We start from the raw sequence: 19,942 nt of genomic DNA, 5'->3' as shown, positions 1-19,942 counted from the left end.
CCAAACCATTCTATGATTCCATGATTCAGAGAGAGAAAAGGCAAGCAGTTCCCATAAGGTCTTTGCAAACTGAGTTTTTACAAACAAGAGTAGAAGAAAATTAGACTTGTCTCATCTGAATCCAAGGCACAGAACAAGATATACTTTCATCCATGTTAGAAATAGAGACAGAACCAGCAATCCTAAACAAGGAAACGCTGCTGCCAAGCTAAGAAGAGGCTTAGAGGGAAAAAATTACCTTTGTTAATCCTACAGAAAAAGGGTGCAAGGCCCAGACTCATTCTTGCTATCAGAGATCCAGTTCTTTCCCCCCTCTAAGTGTGCTGATAGCCCAAGTGGCAGCTCTGGTATGGTTGTTGGGCTCTTTGCAAAAGAAGTTACACAAAAGCATAAGAATGTCCCAGAAGGCTAAAGCTTTTCTAATGTCATTCATGTCTCAGAAATCTCATGTCAAGATTGCAGTGTTTGCATATTTGTATGTGTTTCTGGCCAAGAAGAGGAAACCCAGATGGCAAAGAGAAAATAGGAAGACAAGTTTACTACTTGGAGGCATGGGCCCAGGCAAGTGCACTACTGTTTACAGGGGGAGCTTACAAAATTTGTATGCTTACAGGCTGCAAACAGATGTTATACTTAACATCAGAAAAAGCCTTTCATTTTTAAGACTTCCACACAGCTAAGAAAGCAAGTTTTCCCTTAAAAAAATGAAATGTCAGTGAAAACTAAAATTTTGGTAAATTAGAAGTTGACCTGGTTCTGAATCCACTGAAAAAACCCTTCAAATCCTCACCCGGTACCATGATGTGATTTACTAGTACTATTTATATCACTCATGAAATAGTTCTAATAGTGTTAGTGTTAAAAGGAGAGATGAAAAGGTAAGTTAGAAAACATGATCATATCTTAACTTTGTTTTGAAATGGAAATGTAGTGAGTAAGGTTCATTGATTGCCGGTGCGTTTAAAGTCAAACCCAAGGATCCACATTAGAGGTCATGACTGTTAACAGCAGATGTAGCAGTTATGAAGGCCATCATGACTGAGATAAAAACGCAATTCCTTTTATGCTAGAATGTGTGTTTTGAGCCAAAAGATGGGAGCTTTGCAAAAACTTGTAGCCTTTTGAATTGTAGCCAATACAAAATTTGGAACTCTGGGTCTTGGGTTTAGAAAACCCATGCCAGGGGGCTGCATCATGAACCCAACAGGACCTGCTGCCTGCCTCAACCATCTGTCTTAGGCTGCAGACGATTTTGGGTTGGAGTCTCACTAGGTTTCTGCCAACATAAACACAGCCACCACACCACACTCTGAGGCACAGAGCCTGCTGTGGATTCAGTGAGTGCTAAGGCAATGAAAGTGACCCCTGAAGCACAAAGATAGCAGGAAATCCTTGAATCTTGCACTACTGGAAGCTGGGGGGGCATGCCAAGGATTGCATGCTTGCTGTTCACAGTCATATGGCAGGGCATCTGCTATGAGCTACTGTTAGAGACGGGATATGAGGCAAGATCAGGCCAAGATCAATTACAAAGTTCTTTGGGGAAAAAAAAATCTTGAAAAATCATAGTCAACCTTCCTCATAGTGAATACAGCAGAAAAACCTGCAACAACTCTTTTGCCCAGCATATCTCATGACTTCCAAGACCAGCACTAATGGCTGCTAAGGCCATTCTTGGTTTTTTATACAAAATGATGTCAACCTGGCAGTGGGTCTGAGGAAAGACTGCAGCTGGAAGTACAAGGTTTATTAGGAGCCAGGCATAAGCAAGAGATGCAACCGTATTAGTGCTGACCCTCAGATGTAGGCTTGAGCTACCCTCTGACACACAACAAGGAATGGAGCCTCACCACCTGCCTTCCAAGCAGAACTCCTCCAGCTACGTCTGAACCAGCTGCGGTAAATCCGGCTTAGGTGGAAAAACACAGACAGAAAGCCTAGAGCAGAGGGCTTTTTGACATCTGTAGCTGGATTATCCCAGAGGATTTGAAGGCAAGGTAATAAAAGTCCATTACCACTGAGATCCTGTAGCAGCACCTCGGGAGCTCAATCATTCCTCAGTAGCAGAAAACCAAGCTAATAAAGCCTAAATATTATCCTTTGACTTTAAATATCATCCAGTGGTCAAAAGTAGTGAGCTCATCCCACAGCAAGCTAGGATAAAGGACAGCAGGGGTGGGTCTTCCCATTACCGTCACTTCTTCTTTCTGGATGGTGTCAGAGTCCAGAGCTCTGACCATGGTCACTGGGGAAGATGGGCAAGAAGAATATCCACCTTGGATTCCCGTGATGGCCGGAGTCGGTCTATACCATCAGCCCTGCCCGGGCACTGGTGATGGTGTGCGGGTCTCCTAACCGACACAGAGATGCTGAGGGGGGACTTTAGGTGCCAGCAGTATTATGTGAGGGCTTTGTGGAGGCCAGCAGTGCCTAGGGACTAAGTCTTTCAAGATCAATTAGCCAAGTTAACTAGAGCAGCTGAAGAAATAACACGGGGGCACCTGTACTGGTGGTTTTGTTTCTGAAAGGTGCTGGTGAATTTGTGATCCACAGACCTGGAGAACTGCTGGAAGAGAGGCAGCTTGTTTTTGAGCAGGCTCTGCTTGTTGGAGAGCACATGGGACCTGACTTGGTATGTTTGTGGGTGAAAGTACTGGGAAGGTATTAGGAAAAGAGAAATCAGGTATAAAACAAGCTCAAGGAAAACCAAACTAAGCAGAGCTACTTTCCTTCTTCTCCCATTTTGAGAAACAGAGTGCTTGATCTCCTGAGGTCTTCTGTGCTCTGCCACATGGCACAGGCTGATTGACAGAAAGCTTCTGCTTCCCTGGTCACCCTGGTAATAAACGCTGATGGGAAAGGAAAGGGGAGTGAAGTTATGACAGCTTAATGAAGCTTCTGCAACATGGTTTGCTTGTGTAGGGAACTGCACCTCACAGAATCTCAGGCTCCGTGCTCAGCATCTGCTGGCAAGTGACTGAGGCCAGCATTCAAAACAGAGGCTGAAGCTTGGGGACAGCTCATCTGTCAATACCTCTGGCCACTTGGAGCCACCAAGCTGCCCTGTTACCGTATGATGAAACTGCAGAAGGAGTGAAAGGAATAGGACAGATAAGGAACTGGTCTCCAGTTTCTATACCAGTTTAGGAGAAAAGAGAAGGAGGAAAAAAAAATCCAGTGGTAGCTTGCTTTGGACGAGAGTCCAAGGATTAATGCATGTTGTTAGTGCAGATGCTGGGCTGAAGCCCTTCAGAGCCCAGAGAACACGCGCCAGCGCAGCTCCCATGGCATTTTGACTTCAACCTTAATTTGCTCATATAGGCAAGCCCCAGAAATTCTGTGGGTTACTCAGATTACAATCCTTGGACACTTCAGGTGAAAATCTATTCCAGCCTACAAAAATGTACCAGTTCAAGAATAAAACTGATTTGCCCTTTGCCATGGTAACTGAGGAGAGGGAAAACTGTAGCAGTGCATTTTCCCATACAAAGCAGATTACTCATTGTAAGAAAACAGCAATTTGTCAGGCTGCTTCATTCGGTCATAGGCTAGGCTCAACGGGCCAAATTTTGCATATAGTTGCCTCCCAAGAGGAGCAAAATGCATAGCTTGGAACTCCTGTTAAAGAGCTCAGTCATTTCATGTCTTTTAGGTGAAAGAGTAATGAATGGAGGTTTAGGCAGCAGGAAAATGCAGAAATGCATCCAGCTGTTTCCGAAAGGGCTTTTCTTTCTAAAATTGCCCAGAAGTTGCACTTTATTTCAAGGTACTGTAAGTGCTAACTCTGAAGCCTCTGACACTCTCCTCGTTTCATTACTAGGTGGCTATTACAAGACCAGGAGCCCTTTCTGCTGACTGTAGGGGTCTCCAGCTATAGAAATTTGACATCTGTTTGATATTATTATTCCATTAGAAGAGTAAATCTTCGCTTCCCTGGCTTTCTTGTGGGCTCTGGCACATTCCACTTTGGTGACAAATGTCCCTTGAGCCAGCAGTGATTTGACAGGGTGGGAAGTACTCCTGCAGAGGAACTGACAAATGGTTTCCATGAGAAGCTGAAGTACCCTCAGGAAGTAGACAGAATTTCTGCACGAATATCAAGCTGAAAAGGAAATGCCCAAATTGCAAGAGATTTGTGGCAACCCAAAAGATTTCTCCCCAGATAACTGAATTTGCATGTGACATTATAGACTTGCAGAAGAAATCACAGCAGACCGAAGATCACAGCAGTTCATACTCACAGGTTTCCTCATATGTGGAAGCAGACTACAATAAAGCAGCATGTTCTTGACCTTCTGAACAATTTCTGCTTCCTTTCGTAACAGATGCAAGAGCTCCTACTGGGTTGCATCCAGTCATTGCACTGGCACTGGAAATTTGAGACCAAATGAATCCGTTTCATGTAAGTTTGCCAGACCCAGGCTGATAGCAGGATTATTCACCACCCCAGAGGTCACAGAGGATCACACTCCAGCCACGCTTTAAAGTATGCTGGTGGTCAGGATGGTAACATAGGGTAATGGCAACTTTCACTCAAGGATCTCCAAATACTTCACAGATGGGAACCGAAAAGTGCAAAGTGGAATATCTCAGCCCCACTTTGTAGATAACTTTTTGGGGGCTTACTGTGTTCAAGCAATTCATCCTGGCTAAGAGAAATAGAAAAGCTGGGACACGGGCCCCAGGAACTTGATTCCCAGTACCTGGATGAAAGCATTAGACATGACATCACCTCCTCACAAGATAAGATTTCATTGTTTCATAGCCAAGTGACTTCTCCCTTCAACATGGAGATTAGCTCATATAAACTAACCAGACGAAAACAACAGCCAATCCTTCTCCTCCAGCAGCAAGCACAAAAGAGGCGAATTGTCTTTCTGGCCCTGTCACTGACATCGAAGGAGTAGTGGGTGCAATAAGCTTTACATTTAACACAACGAGCATAAATCTATGATGGCTGAGCCCATCATCTGAGCTGTCAATTCTATTGTCCCCTTTCTACCACCGACACCAACACTGCAATACCCCTGTGGTGTCCTGGCCAGAAGGAAGTGGGATAGTTTCCTTGAAGGATTAATTAGTGACTACAACCAAAATGAACAAAACCCCCATAAATCAACCCTGACAACTCTTAAATCTTGTCTACTTGTAGAGACTCTTGTGATTTCCTAGTTGTGTTTGACCACTTTTCTAACCTCCATGAATTGCTTTCCCCTAGGTAACCCACAAGTGTCTAACATAATACCACGCTCTAGCCAACTGATATTTCAGTCAAGCTTTCTTACCAAATAGAAAGAAGGACAAACCAGAGCACAAACACAAAAGTCTCTTCTCTGCAGTCACTCTTAGGTATTTTTAATCCAACCGGCAAGGCAGCACTACTATGTTCATATTTGCAGATATAGGGGCTATAGCACTGGCTGACAGCAAGTATCTCTGCACAGTAAGTGGGCAATTGCAGCTGGGTGGGTTGATGTACTGGCTGGCTGTCACATGGGACATGTCTACACCATGCTGCTAAACAGCAAAGGCAAGACTCCTGTCCTGACAGCAGCGTTACACATGCCGCACAGAACCACCACATCAACAGATGCTGAAATGCTCCCTGACGCACTCGTCCCTCTCAAAACTTGGTTCATCAGCTGTGACTGAATGGTCCTCAGCATTTCAGCCCCTGTTTCCTACATCCCTCCACCCACAGCCAGCTGGGAGGTCAGACATGGAGAAGATACGCTTCCCAATGGACGGGTAGGTGTTGTCATTAGACACTGGGCATGATGCCTCCTACCTCAAGGATGAACTGTGAGCTGATGACACACGTACCACCCACTCCCTTCCATATATGCAGGAACACACACATGCTCATAAAGCCGGCTGGACACGCAGAAAGAGGGAAGATCAAACATACCCCCTTCAGCTGTGAAGAAAAGATCCTACAACACACAGACAGGCAGCAGCCTATTAATCAGGCACAGGCTGCAGCTCCCTGCCAGTCCTTATCAGTATCACCTGCTGCTTTGGGAAAGGCAGAAAAAGCTGCTTAGGAGCTTGGGCTTTCCAAAGACTATTATTTTTTTCCTTAACAGTTGTTCTCAATTTCCTTCATATGGTAACTTCTGATAGTCATGGAGATTCTAACATACTTCTTTTTTTCCAGAAAGGAACTCAATGCAGTGCAAGAGGTGCCCATACAGCACTGAGGTTGTGGTTCTGCTCTTCCCAAACTCCCTGGTACCTCAGAGACCCTCTAGCCCAGCTAGTAAGTAAGAATGGAAATGCAAACTTGCTCTGTGCCACCATTAAAAAGACAATGCTTATACACGTATATGCCTGGCCATCTCACTTCACAGACTTAAAATGCCAGCAGGGAAGCTCCTATTTTTAACAAAGCGATAGACAGGCAGTCTGGGGACTCAGACATCACCGTGTGGAGTAACATGCCATTTCCATTGAGATGATTTCCTTCACAATGGTGAAATCTAAAAACTTCCTTTACGAAATGTAAACAAACCGAAGTTTAGATTCTGCCTGTGCTGAACGAGGCTCATAAATGCATGATGGAGGCCAGATACAGCCCACAGGGCATATGTTTGACACCTCTGGCCTATATGGACAGGAAATGGTTATAAATAGTCTCATTTCAGTTCTCTGAAGACAAATATTTTTGACACAGAGTGCTCAAGCACAAAGAGCCATTTGTAGACCACCCAGGAGACTTGCATTTAAATGACCTTTCTTTGCTTGGGCGATCAATTATACTAATGTTTATTTCACGAGTTGCAACATTTGCTCTTAAATGGAAGCAGCCCAGAGGAGCCATGTATATAATCCCACTTACTTGTTGGTAACTGCCTGCATAAACTCATCAATCAGTTCGTCGTACTGTTTCCCACGAACCCTCTTGTGTTTCAGTCCAATATAGAGTGGATCACTCAGGAGAGCCTAGGACACAAAGCAATTCTGTTGACATCTTCTCTTCCATGGATGGACAGAGATTTATGTCCCAGCCTACCCAAAAAGTTTGTCTGTTGTGGTCATGCTATTTTTACTTACTATGCAGTGACGGCTGGGTCACACAGCGCTTCCTGAGCAGCAAGTGTTTGCGTAAGAAGTTACGGGCTATCTTTTTGTGTAAATAAAGTCAGAGGGATGTAATGCTTCTTGACTGCCGTAGGAAATAGAGCTCTGTGTCTAGAACAGCTCTACCAAAGGCTCTCTGCCAAGGTGCCTCGCTGCTAGTGCATAAGACTGACCCTGTGTGGCGAGTCTTTACTGTTCATTCAGTTCTTAATTTTCCACTGACATTACCAGGAAGCCTGTTGACTGTAGACAGTGCTTTGAGCAATGAAGATTGCCTGAAGCAACTTGAAATGACATGTGTCATTTAGGTCTTTATGCGACATCCCAGCGTTGACCAGAACCAGTGATCAGATGCCAAAATGTTCCCAAGACCTGCACCTATTTAGCACTCACCTTGGTTATCTGCAGGTGTCAAGGCAAGGTATTTTCACACGACAGGTTAGTTTATTTTTTGGCTCCCACTACGAATATATAAACAGGCTGTTCCTCCAACCCGTCCAGCAGGTATTAAGTCAGGACCCCTAAGCCACCTAAAAAGGACTGGTTCAGCATGGAAACAGAGCATATTTTGAGGAAAATTTCAGGACAAACTGTGGCAGGAGACAGGTGACACCTCTGTGAGTCACTGCAAAACAACAATACTTCCCGTCCGATTTCAGGAACTGAATCATCCATGTGAGAAGGGGATGAGCCATCTCAAACCTATTGTCCTGCAGCCATATGGGCCCTACGTATTGGCAGGTATGCTAAAATCAGATTTGTTTTTACAGCCACAGCTGTTTTCTCTTAGAATTAAAGATGAAAGAGGTTTTCCTCCGAGTATGATACATTAACTCTTCAGGGCCATGAAACAGAAAGCAGACTCATTTGCATTACTTCACTGATTGCTCCTCTAGCACGGTGTGCTCCGGGGCTGGTTCACAGAGTATAAAATTCTTCTGCAGGCAAGTTGAGAAATGCCAAGCTCTGAAAAAACATCAATTTGCTGAAAGAGTATACAAAGTATTATGGACTGTTAAAAGACAAGGTGGGAACTGATGCTAAAACTATGGTATGACTGCTGTATTTACTCCATTCTACCTGAGGTTCCTGTGTTAACACCACAGTTACCCTAGGCTCACCACATACTAACAGGCAGAGACAAACAGGATGAATGCCTGGAAGAGGTGTCTTATTTCTGCACTGATAAACACGTTTATTCATGGGGCGGGATGCTTGATAAATGGGTTTACTTGTGGGGCAGGGTGCTCCTGTGATGTGCTTAGGGTTCAGTTAGGCTGGGTTTATGCACATGAGAAACCCATTAAATAAATAAACACATTCTTTATATTGTGAGGAAATATATTGTTCATATTGCTGGAGAACAGCAACTTCTGTATCTTAATCCCAGATGTGGAAATTGCCTCCACAAAGAAGTTCCTGGACACATAAGTTACATTTGATCCTGCGCAGTATCAAAGCGCCCAAGACTGACTCTGGGAGTCCCTTTTCTTGACACAATTTAACCCTTGGAGATACCTAAAAATCATTGGGGCCACTCTGGATTTTAGTGTCCCCTGGATGCTGAGATAGAAACAGATAGTCATGCATGGTCAGAAGCTTCCCATGGGAAGGGAAGCACTTTCACCCAGGTCCCTCTGGAGGGAAACTCCAGCTGGGGGGCTCAGAACATGCTCTGGGGGGCTCCTCCAGCATGCAGGAGAAGGAGGAGATGAAGGAGCCAAAGTCAAGTGCAACGCTGTATTGACTGGAAACTAGAAGCGAGAGACAGAGACTTAATTCCAGCTTTAGCCTCAGAGGGTCCAAACTCAGAGTTCTCACTTTTCAGGAAAGACCATGGATCAGGCTGAGATGAGCACACCCTGTCTTCCACAAGTCCATGACAGGCCACTGTGCTAAAGGGATAAAGTAATCCTGGGACCAAAGACCAAAGAAGTAATGGAGAATCTTATCCCAGATGTCATCTAGGGCCACAGATTTTGCTTTCTTTCATTCCTTTCAAGTGTCTAGTGTGACACACTTGGGACTGGAGTGAAAGAGGTGCAGAAAATCTAGCTTTCCAGTGAGCATTGGCATGTCTCAAAATGTCGGCACTCATTTATCTTCATAGACAAACTCAAAGCTCTTATACCCCAGATTTGTTGTTTCTCTCAAAAAACCATGTGTTTGGTTTACTTGGGGTCAAGTGAGGCTCAAGTACATTTCACAAAAATGGACAAACCCAGGCGATCACAAATAACTATAGGATATTCGTTTAAAAATGACATCCTCGCAGATGTCTGTTCTGGCATTGCTAAAATGTTGCACTTCGGCCTTTCTGAGCCAGAGTCATAAGGCAAAAATCTACAAACAGATGGAGTCTTCTTGTCTGGTTATCATGTGCAGTGAAGTGTGCAATCTGACAAAACACTGAAATTAATCATTCCCAAACCACCCACCAGGGATTCTCAGTTTTCTGGAATACAGTCACCTCTACGCCGACACGAGTATCTGCCAGTTTTCTCACAACTACCAGAGGAAGAATAAATCCGGGACTTCCTGTACAAAACCTTTCAGCTCACCTTGCCGTGCTGAAAGGTGGTGCTGACCCTTCAGCTCCAACTGGCACCGCTCTGAGTCTTCTCACCAGGGGACCACGAGGCTATTTAGTGTTTATTTCAGTTCCCCGTAAAAGCAAGAGTTTCTTGAGCATCAAAGAGGAATGAAACCTCCCCACTTCCCTGCAGTGCTGGTCTAGCCATCATCTTATCTTGGATGGCTCTGACTTTGTCTCCACGTTTAGGGAACTGGCCTCACTTAAGCATTGATCTCAATTCTTTTTCTCCCCGCCCCCCCCCCCCCCCCCCCCCCGTTAGATTTATGAAAAACTGTCTTACCTCATTGTCTGTGCCAACGTCCAGCAGGACAGGGAGACACTGTTGTGGGTGAACTCCACCACAAGCTGTGTACAAAGCAAGCTTCCCGACTGGGATACCCATGCCGTAACTTCCTAGATCTCCTAAGCCGAGAATCCTCTCTCCATCTGTCACCACGATAGCCTAGGAGGATCAAATGAGACTGTTCTATGGTGTGGCCAAGGCTTTAGAAGCAAAACTAGCTCCACTCTCTTCACGCCGATGCCATTTTGCAGTTGCATCGTGCAACGGATATTTGCTCCTTCTACATGACATGACGTTAATTGGCCGTTCATTTTTGGGGGCAGAGATAATGTGTTTGATGGGTAGCTGCTCGCAGTGTGGGAGAGCAGCAGCTCTGTTTGCCAACACTTCACTTGTAGCGGAGCCCAACCAGCATGGCTTTTTGTGCATCTTGAGTTGTATAACAAGCATCACAAAAGGGATCTGGCTTTGATTTTTCCTCTCTTTTTCTGGAAAAAGAGCGCTGTACAAAAGTGTTTGTGCTTATGAACTGCATCTGTGGAATTAACAAGCTCATGTCTTCATACTGTTGTAGAGTAGCTTGTGGAGTAGCCAACACTGGATAATCAAACCAAAACTCATTATCACTGGGTCCCTTTGCCTCTGGTTCCCCTGACTGCAAGGCGGGCAGGCAGAAGCCAGCAGCATGGACTGTGGCGGGGCTTCCATGCCAGGTATTAAATATTTGACCTTTTTTCCCACTCAGCTGGGAGTTAAACAATTGCCATTTAACTTGTGCAACTGGCCTTTGGCATTTCGGCAATACTGTGATGTGCTACCTCACCAAAATCTCCGATCCATAATTTTAGGGTTTTCTTGTTATTGTATCATTTCTTTGTGACAAGAAGGGAAATAAAAGCCTGCTTAATGTTGTCCAAATTAGAAGCCTAAAGTTGAGCTGTTCGGCCCTCACTGTACATCACTGATCCCTTAGGAGGCAAATGACCGAGCAGATCTGACTAAACTTCCCAATTTTTAGGTTAACTACTCTGTTCGTTTTGTCCCCAGGGTCAGGCACTCTTTCGGGCAGTCCTGAAATCCAGTAAGAACAGGAATATACTGGAATCCAGTCCCACTGCGGGAGAAAAGCTGTAAATACAATAATAAACTTCAACTTTCAGCGCTGTCCCAGCACTTCAGAGAACAAAGCGCTCACATCAAATGGTTTATCAGACTGCGGGGGACTCAAGTTTAGCTTGGATTTCAAAGGAGAACACTGCAAAAAAGTCCTTTATTTTCTGATCTGCAAAGTTAAGGCTAAACTTAGGACATACACATGCATGTGCTTTAGTGAGAAAATAAGAGAATGGGAGATTAGAAGCTATCTCAACAGATATACTTCCTTGGGGAGGGGCTAGATAATAAAGATGCATTCATTTATTGCTGTGATGGAGAAGCATTTAATTGTTTAGGAACGGAATAAACCTCTTGCTGTACTTTTCTATTTCAGGAAGAACTGTACTCATTTGGTGCAGTGTCCTTTCTTACTCAACATAAACTATATACACATCCCAAGCCTATTTTCTCCCTCAACCTAAACCACTGTTTCAGGAATAAGCCTGAGGAGAAACTACAGAAACAGAAGACACATGCACCTATTCCACCTTTTACATCTGCTTTGCCCTCCTGCAAAAAATCCCGAAACCTCTGGCAGTCTGAGGCACGATATGTTCCAGGGTTGTATTGCACATAATAATAGTGACAACTAATATGTAATAGGGAATATTTTGAAATGGTCCTCCTATATGTAGAATATGTGTTGTTGTGCTGTTGCCACTTTCTTGTCACTAGGAGACAAGAATTCCTAAAAGTGATCCTTCAATGAAAAATCTATTACAAATAAAAGGACTATACACCTATCCTTAGGCTAGAGGCTGGATGATCCCTGACACGGGAAATTCAGTCATGGCAGTGATACACTTACCCATCTCCATTCTTTAACATTTTCCTATTTGCTTTTCCTTCTGAGTCAATGTGAAATGTTAGCAATGGGAAAGTCTCTTTTTGTGTGGGCTCCATCTGTTTCTGGGTGTGAGCTCACTTCTTTACTACACCCAGAGGATGCAGTTGGAACTGGAAGGCAGTAATGGGAACAGGGAAAGCAGCAAGCACATGCACTGCTACAGGTTTATCCTTAAATGGATGCAAATAACATGAAAAGGAGTTAAAATCCTAACTATGTGAAGAATATTAAAAAAAAAATCTCTAATGAATCAAAAATATTTCTCTGGAGCACAGATCCGCTTTCATCTAAACAAATAAATGTTCTCGGGCAAGATCTCAATAGCACTCAGATATCCATCAGAGACAGAAAATTTCTTCAGCCTTAGATGTGCTGCATCCTGTAGGTACCAGAGCTCCTCAAGGCAACAAAGAAAAATCAGAAGAACAGAAAATACAGCACAGGAGACATTCATTGCTGTCTGTATCAGTGATGGGAAACTGGATTCACATTTGTTTGTGGCTCTTTGGATTTGAAAAACACCAGAAAAAAAAAGTGCACAGTTCCAGTGGGTACCTGATATACAAGCACATTAAAGGAATGTTTTCAATCGCTCATATTCATGTGATCAGAACTCAACAAATAGGACATTAATCTCTGGCTGAGCAGGACAGAGCCTTCTAACTGAACCACTGGTTTAACAATTAGGAACCTATTTTCTACTTCCAGCTGTGCTACAAATTTTCTGGATGACTCTAGTCGAGTCTTTGGCTAAAGGTTAGGTGTGCAGTTTAAGCCAATCATCTAACCAGCTTCTAAACTTCTTTGATAGCTGATGGGGAGAGACAGAAACCTCCAGAGTGTACCTCCTCCCTCCAGCAGCTGTTTTGGGAAGGGATGAAAGGGGTATTTCTCTTTGAAGATGCTCATCTCCCTCTTTATTGATCACTGCAGAGGTACTCACAAGCTGAGGTTAGGCACCGAGTCTTCTTCAGGCAGCTGACGTTAACTGAGATGACTCTGGACCATAGGCTGTATCCAGTTAGCCAATGTAGGTAGCTAGCCCAGTTTTGCAATGGGTCCAGCTGTGATCCAGAGCCGATCTCCAAGCTGCTGAGACAATGCAGAGAGGCAAGTGCCACTGTTGGCATTCCCAGTTCTCTGCATCGGCTGCTGAGGTCAGCTTTTACAGGATGAACTGATACTCTGCCTTGAATGCACCAACAGAAAACGCTACGTGGAAGGATGAGTTTGAACAGTCCTGTGTGGCAGTAACCCTGATGGGGATTCAAGATGCTGAGTGCACTTCTATGGTAAGCATCCTATGGAAGGAGGGAGGGAGGGAGTAGCAGCAGCAAGCATGGCAGCACACTTGTCTTGGAATAGAAAATACAGTTTCTGGATTATCCTCACTTTGAGATGGTTTGAACTCACAGCTGCCAGGATGACACCCTACCACAATGCTATCCTGTATGATTCTCTGCATCCCTCTTGCTTTAGCTCAGCCATTGTGCAGAAAAGACTACAAGACTGAGCAACCAAAGAGAAAATTAGCAAGGGGAGGTATTGATGAGGGCTATCACCATTTTATCCAATGGTTCTTCATGGCAGGATTTATTAGTCACCCTGGAAGGGACACAAAACCCTCACACTCCCACATGAGTATGTTCAGAAATGGCTTCTTCTTGCTTGTTCTGCTTCTGGCACTATGATTCTTTTAGAGCAGCCCAGCTTCAACAAGAGGGGTGGAGGTGGGGCACACTGAGCTTGGCTGAGGCTTTGCAAAGCTAAGCAGAGCACTCTTCCAGCCCCTCCTGGCAGAGATCCAGGTCTATGTATGACCCAGATTTCCCATTTCTATAGTAAATGCTGTTGCCACGAAGCTTTAACAAGCCACAAAGCAAAATATGGACAGCATCTCCAGGTATTTCTTCACTGTCTTTAACAGGACTCACTCGTGTTGGCATTCAGCCTTTTCAAAAAAACAGTGGGTCCCTCCAGGGACTTAGGTGCAGCCCAGGTGCCTCCCTACTTATCTCAAAATCTCAAGTGTTCCAGTGCCTACCAGTTCAGGCACGGAGAAGTCTGTGTACAAAGACACAGGGAACCCTGCAGTCCAAAATAGTGATACTGATGAAATCAGCTGCTTTTGTAGTCTGGCAAAACTGGAAAGCAGATAATCTGAATTTCTTCCATGGACCACTGCCCTTCCTATGGTCTGTTTTGGGTGCCAGAGGGGGCTGTTTCAACAACAGTCTCTAATTTTTCTGTGCCAGTTTCCCCATCTGCACAAACGTATCTATTAGCCATAATGAGTTCTGCTCACAGTCTTGAGTCAGAAACAAATGGAAATATTGAGATCTTTGGACAGAGCAAGGACTAAGTATCTGGTTTGCATCTGTTCTCCATGGCTCCAAAGACAAGGTTATAGAAATATGATTACTTTTTCTGGAATCATGTTAAATTCCTTCCCCCGCCCCCTTAGAAATAGAGAATGCTTGTGAGGTTTTCTCAGTTGCCAAACCTTTGTTCCTGGAAGAAACAGCTGACCGATAGGGGACCAAAGCTCTGTCAATAGCCAGGGAAATTCCTAGGCACATATACTTTCAGACTGATGGAAGGAGGTGACTGGCAAGACCTGTCTTCAGTGTTGACTTTATTTCATGCCAGGGACTTGCCCAGCCCTGAGCTCTAGCAAAAAACACTTCACAAGATCACTTTTTGGGTGGGGCATCAGTAATATTTTCAGCTGCTGGATATCAAACATTATTTGCAGAGTTGCCAGTGTTCTGGATGTTGCATGACTCATTGCATTTGGGAAGACTCCTTCCCACAAGCAAGTTGGTTACAGAGCTATCTTAAACAGCTTTTTACATCTAACAAGTTACAAGTTAGCCACACACTTCTTCAACACGTCTTCCTTCTTCACTAGCATCTTTATTTTGTACCTATTTATTATCACACATGCTCTTTTTTATTGACCAAGGTCCTGCTACCTTTGAAAAAGTTGTTCTTGACCACACAGAACATGATAGAGTCTCTGAAGTCCAACCTGGACTGGAAACTGAAGCTGAACTGAAGTCCAGGCTGGTAACTCCCTGAGGAAGGGAATAATTCCTTGCTTGTCCTTTAAAATATGCAATTCTATAAATAATGCAAAGCAGCTCCATTCAATGTCCCATCTTGCACCCAGCTCCCTGTAATTTCCCGGTCCACAGAAGACATGCCACAAACCTTAATATTTTCTTCAGGCCAGGAGTTTAGCATCGTTGCGATATGGCCTTTGTCATGGATGGTGATAAACAACCCCCTACAAAAGGAAAAAAAAAGAAGAAAAATAAGCCTTGTAATAAAACTAATAACTCCAAGATAAAATAAAACAGGTACAACTTGAAAACGCAGGGAAATGAGCTGCTGACCACAAACCCAGGTGATTCACTGACATGGAAATGAGACCTTAAGGGACTGCTAATAAGTTAAATTTGCATTTCAAAAGCCCAAGGCTCAAGATCATTAATGGCAACTTCACTCCACAGCCACTGGCGTTGCACATTTCACCCTTGCGAAACACCTTTGCTTTGGGGAGCAAACTGCCTTGGTGCAGAAGAGCTTTCTAGTTAAAATAATTTTGACACAGGCAGGGGAGGTGTTTCTTTCCCAGGGAGCCTGTTGTTGCCAGCTGTTGGAACAGTGAAAGCACGATACTTCTCACCCAGCTACCAGTGTCAATGACGTGGATGGCTACTGCAGAGCTAGATATTTTGGGTCCCCTCTCTAGCCAACAGGGCTCCAGTGGGATCTGACTGGATCAGTATTTGCCATGGCATTTGCTTTGACCAAGCCAAACCTGCCCTCGCAACACCATTTCCCCCCCAAATATCTGACACTTACATTCACCAAATGAAACCCACCAAAAATTATGAGAAGTGAAACAGAAAATTAACTGTTTGGGTGAAACCTCAATATGAAGTATTTACTCTGACAAGAGTATACCTGATTGCATGAAGGTTCATCACTTCTTAATACAAATGTCTTCAAGGTTTAAACAAAAATGCCTTCTCTTTAATAAAATTAGGAACTGGAAGACAGCATTCTTGAAACGTGTTTTAGATTTGTGGTTTGTTTCTCCTTTTTGCTGTTAATACCAAAAATAGTATCCTTAGTAGGGATTCTTCCAATACCCAAAGTAGTAGCATTCACATTGACTGATCACGGCTCAGATATTATGGGTTGATTTTTTTTATATTTTAGCTCCTTTTAGGCAGCACTAACCCCGAAGAAGCAACCTCCTCCATTATCTGTCTCCGGGGAAACTGCTTACAGTGCTCACAGTGCTCACAGTGCTCTCTAATCAGCACAAATCAGGGGCTCTAACTTGAGGACTCCTCTTGGCAGGAGGTGGCACACATTCTCCTTGCCTTGTTATCTGCTCACAAAAGCTGGAGTTGTGCCGGTGATTAGTATCAGCTGGAACAATGGAGAAATGCATTTTTGCTGCTTACTATTGCTCAGCCCCAGTAAGTTCAGATCTGGTCACGGTTTGGGGTGAAATATTAGGTAGAAAAAGCTTGAAAACAACCTCCATTGTAAGTCCATATGAGTGATGAATAATCAGAGATAATTGGGCTACTCTCTCTGGCAAGGACTTCTCTCACACGACTCTTCTAGGGGGCAGATATCTTCCCACAGTCAGCTGTGGGATTCCTAATGAAAAAGCCCTTTACTTTGAAAAGAAGAAAAACAAAAGTGCTGACTTCAACACTGATCAAGTCACAATCACACAGGAAGATCAGAAACGCATAAAAAGGAAAGTAAAGGTTCATTTATCCAGCATAACTCTTGAAAACTGTGCCCAGTGTCCAACAAACTAATCACACACACATGGCCTCTCTCAAAGGCAGTATTCACAGATGTCAATCTTCATAAAAAAGGGGGACTGTGCTGCTGCTATCTAGGTTTAGGAAGCAGTTATTAACTGTGAGTTAAAAGCACAAATTAGTAAATCATTTACTTCAAGTTACAATATGCATTTAGAAAGAATGCTACTGTTTTAATGTAACATTTTCCATAAAAAATTCCTGTTACTTAAGTGTCTAGCTGTGCCTCATCTCATCAGTGCTGAAGGGAGTCCACCAGCTATTTCACCTATGAAAGACACCCAGTGCTCACAGCAGAAGCTGAAGCCCAGCTGTCTACCCACCACCACCAGTCCTGGGGCTTGATGAATTGCAAACTGTTTCACACAAAACGGAGAGGGCAGATACCCACTGCCTCTGAGGAGCTCCTGACTCTGACTGTTGTCTCCGGAGGGCAGTGGGCTGGTTTCCAATCCCTGCTCCAGATCTTGCGGTAGAGAGAGTTCATCCTGGGTCTTCCAAAATCTGATGACTGCTCTCACTATGCTCCTTGGGAGAAGGGCTCTCACAGCTGTCATCACGGTATGTTTTGCCTGAGGAAGGACTGGCTTGGCTTAGATAGCCGGATTGGTGACTGAGAACCAAGCATGGAGAGGCACCCTGCTCAGAATTTTTGTTCCCTTCCTTAATATTATGTTTATTTGATGTTAATCAGGCCTTCCCATTGAGTACGCTGGCTTCTCTGGATCCTTCTCTGAAAACAAAATGGCCACGACACGCATTCGCTCCCTTCAGGCTACACCACTGACCACATCCCTAGTCCTAGCCGCTTACCTCCGCTGTCAGCTGCCGCGTGCATGGAGCTATTCAGGTGAACAATTTCTCCTTACCTTACTCCAGGCAAAATCAGATTGCTTGATTTAGACTCACAGTTAACACACTAATGGCACTACCTGCTTTGGAAGGGAAACCAAACCTGGGGAAAGGGACCTCTCTTACTGACACAACCCCACTGGGGAGCGGGCACATACCTAAGCAAGCCTCATATTTCCTAACGCTGAATCCAAGAGCCAAGGGGCCAGTTTCAATAAAACATAAAGGTTTCCAATGCCATTAAGGCACCCAGCTGGGGCCCATTCCTGCACCTGGTCGAGGCCCTGTGGGCTCCGTTAGGTGTCCAAGCATTCAGAAGGGGATCCTGGCAGCGGTGAGCTGCAAGTCCCTTCGCAGACCGAGCATGCAACAACCACCTCTGACAGGCACTTCAGCAAATTCACTGTTTTTAACAGGACGCAAAGGGAAAGAGACACACATCAGGCTTCAGAGTCAGGGGTCACAGGTAAGTTCTCATTTTTAATGATCCCTCCCTCCTGCTGACAACAGTCACCCACAGAGATGAGGTGGCCAACTTGTTGAAACGAGATGCCCAAAACTGGCAGAGGGTTATTAGTCTCTCCTAAAATCCCTTCTGCAAGGAAGGCAGAAGGAACAGACAAGCTCCACAAACTGAGCTCAGCAAAAGGTTTGCTGATGACTGAATGGGGAAGAGCAGCAGCCAGGTTTCTCTCAGGGGCACACAGATTATAGGAGAGGTAACGGGAGCAAAAGCTTATTTATGCCTTTGAGAACCCAAGGTAGAGCTCTGAATACTGCCAGGGACAGGCTGGTCTACGTGGACGAGTACTAAATAAGAAACATCCAAGTGGCAATAAAATGAATTAACTCGATTTTTCTGAGGAAAAGATGCAGCCTAAGCATTCTGAAGAAGGAATGCAACCTAAGTAACAGATTCTGCCTCTGTCATCATACCTGCTTCATCTCTCTTGGGATTACAGGTGATAAATTGCTTCAGAGAAACAAAAACCCAATGAGGCAATTTCCCTTTAATCTCCTTGGGACTCAATAAAAATGATTCGATTAAAATAAAACGCTAAAAAGACAAGTCATTTTGATCAAGTCACGTAACATGGGCACTTTTGGGGGCAAACACACAGCCTGGTTTTCCAGACCAGAAAACTCACCTGTGCCCAGGAATCTGCCATTCTACATGGGTTTAATCATTGTATATCCCCCCCTGCTCCCCGAGAAGCAGCTACGCACACAATGAGCTGGAAGCCAAGCACAAAGCGTAGGGGCAAAACCACAAGAAGTACAGTTTAGTAAAAATTAACTGCCCCAGCAATTTAAAGCCATAACGTACACAGTGTACCACTATTTCTGGCCAAATGGTAACCTTCAGAGAGCTGTTACCTTTGTGGGGGTAATTCAGAGTGGGGAGTGTTCAGCCACACCATCCCAGACCTTTCCTCATCCCCAAGCCAGGGACAGTATCTATTCCGTTCTGGTTTTGTCCTGGCCGAGTTCACGGAAGCACTCCCGGAATTATAAAGCTACACAGCGTACCGTGTGAGCCACGGGAAGATTCCTGCTGTGATGCTCAGTTCTGGTTAGGTCTTGGCCATCCTGATGGCATTTTGACCCACAAAGAAGACAATCCCAGAACTGCAAGGCTCGTTTTAGAATTCAGGGACAAGGGAGACAGGACATATTTTTGATGGCCAGAGGAAGCAGTGCCACATACTGGTGGTGCGTTTGAGAGTAACATTCATTTCTTTTAGACATTTGGGAAGGAGTAAGTTTTAACATGTCTCAGGTATGAGGAAACAAAAATATTCTTTAATGTTTTTATTCAATATGCGGCTACTTCTTCAAAAAGGCAAAGTAGTAGTCCCCTTTCTGATCTTCCTGGTCAGCGGTGCTGCCTTCTGAGCTATTTCCCATTAGAAGAAACAGTGTATGGTGGAGCCAGCAGTGCTATCTCTAAAGCACTATTATTTATTTACAGAGAATGTGCAAAGCTTTATTTCCCCAAAACACAGAGGGGAGTGAAAAGATTACGCAACTTCTTTCCTCACAGCTCCAAATCCCTCCTCACTTCCCTTCTACCCCAGAGTCTCCCTCCCTCTCCCTAATAGCTTTTCATTGGCAATTACCAGCGCTTCTGTGGCTGTTTTGTTGTTGTCTTGCCCCACTTTTCTAGCCTACTGCTGCCTCTGACACGCAATCAAACGGAAATCCAATGCAATCTAATGCAATCAATGCCTTTGCTTTATCAAGCTCCATGTAAAAACCTCTTTGGCCAGTGC

At 44.4% G+C, this 19,942-nt stretch overlaps 1 protein-coding gene across 1 annotated transcript in view; it reads right to left on the bottom strand.

Moving 5' to 3' along the window:
- The window catches only part of ME3 (malic enzyme 3), a 136,222-nt gene that overhangs the window by 27,280 nt on the left and 89,000 nt on the right, over positions 1 to 19,942 (bottom strand). Inside the window, exons 4-6 of the mRNA XM_055802959.1 lie at positions 15,175 to 15,250; positions 9,957 to 10,118; positions 6,839 to 6,942 (exon numbers count right to left, since the gene is read on the bottom strand). Coding sequence (XP_055658934.1) covers positions 6,839 to 6,942; positions 9,957 to 10,118; positions 15,175 to 15,250 — 342 coding nt within the window. The remainder of the gene's footprint in view (positions 1 to 6,838; positions 6,943 to 9,956; positions 10,119 to 15,174; positions 15,251 to 19,942) is intronic.

Source organism: Falco peregrinus, chromosome 4 (genome assembly GCF_023634155.1).
Source record: "Falco peregrinus isolate bFalPer1 chromosome 4, bFalPer1.pri, whole genome shotgun sequence".
Lineage (NCBI taxonomy): Eukaryota > Metazoa > Chordata > Aves > Falconiformes > Falconidae > Falco > Falco peregrinus.
The sequence above is the reverse complement of the archived record's forward strand: the minus strand, read 5'-3'. Positions and strand labels throughout refer to the sequence as shown.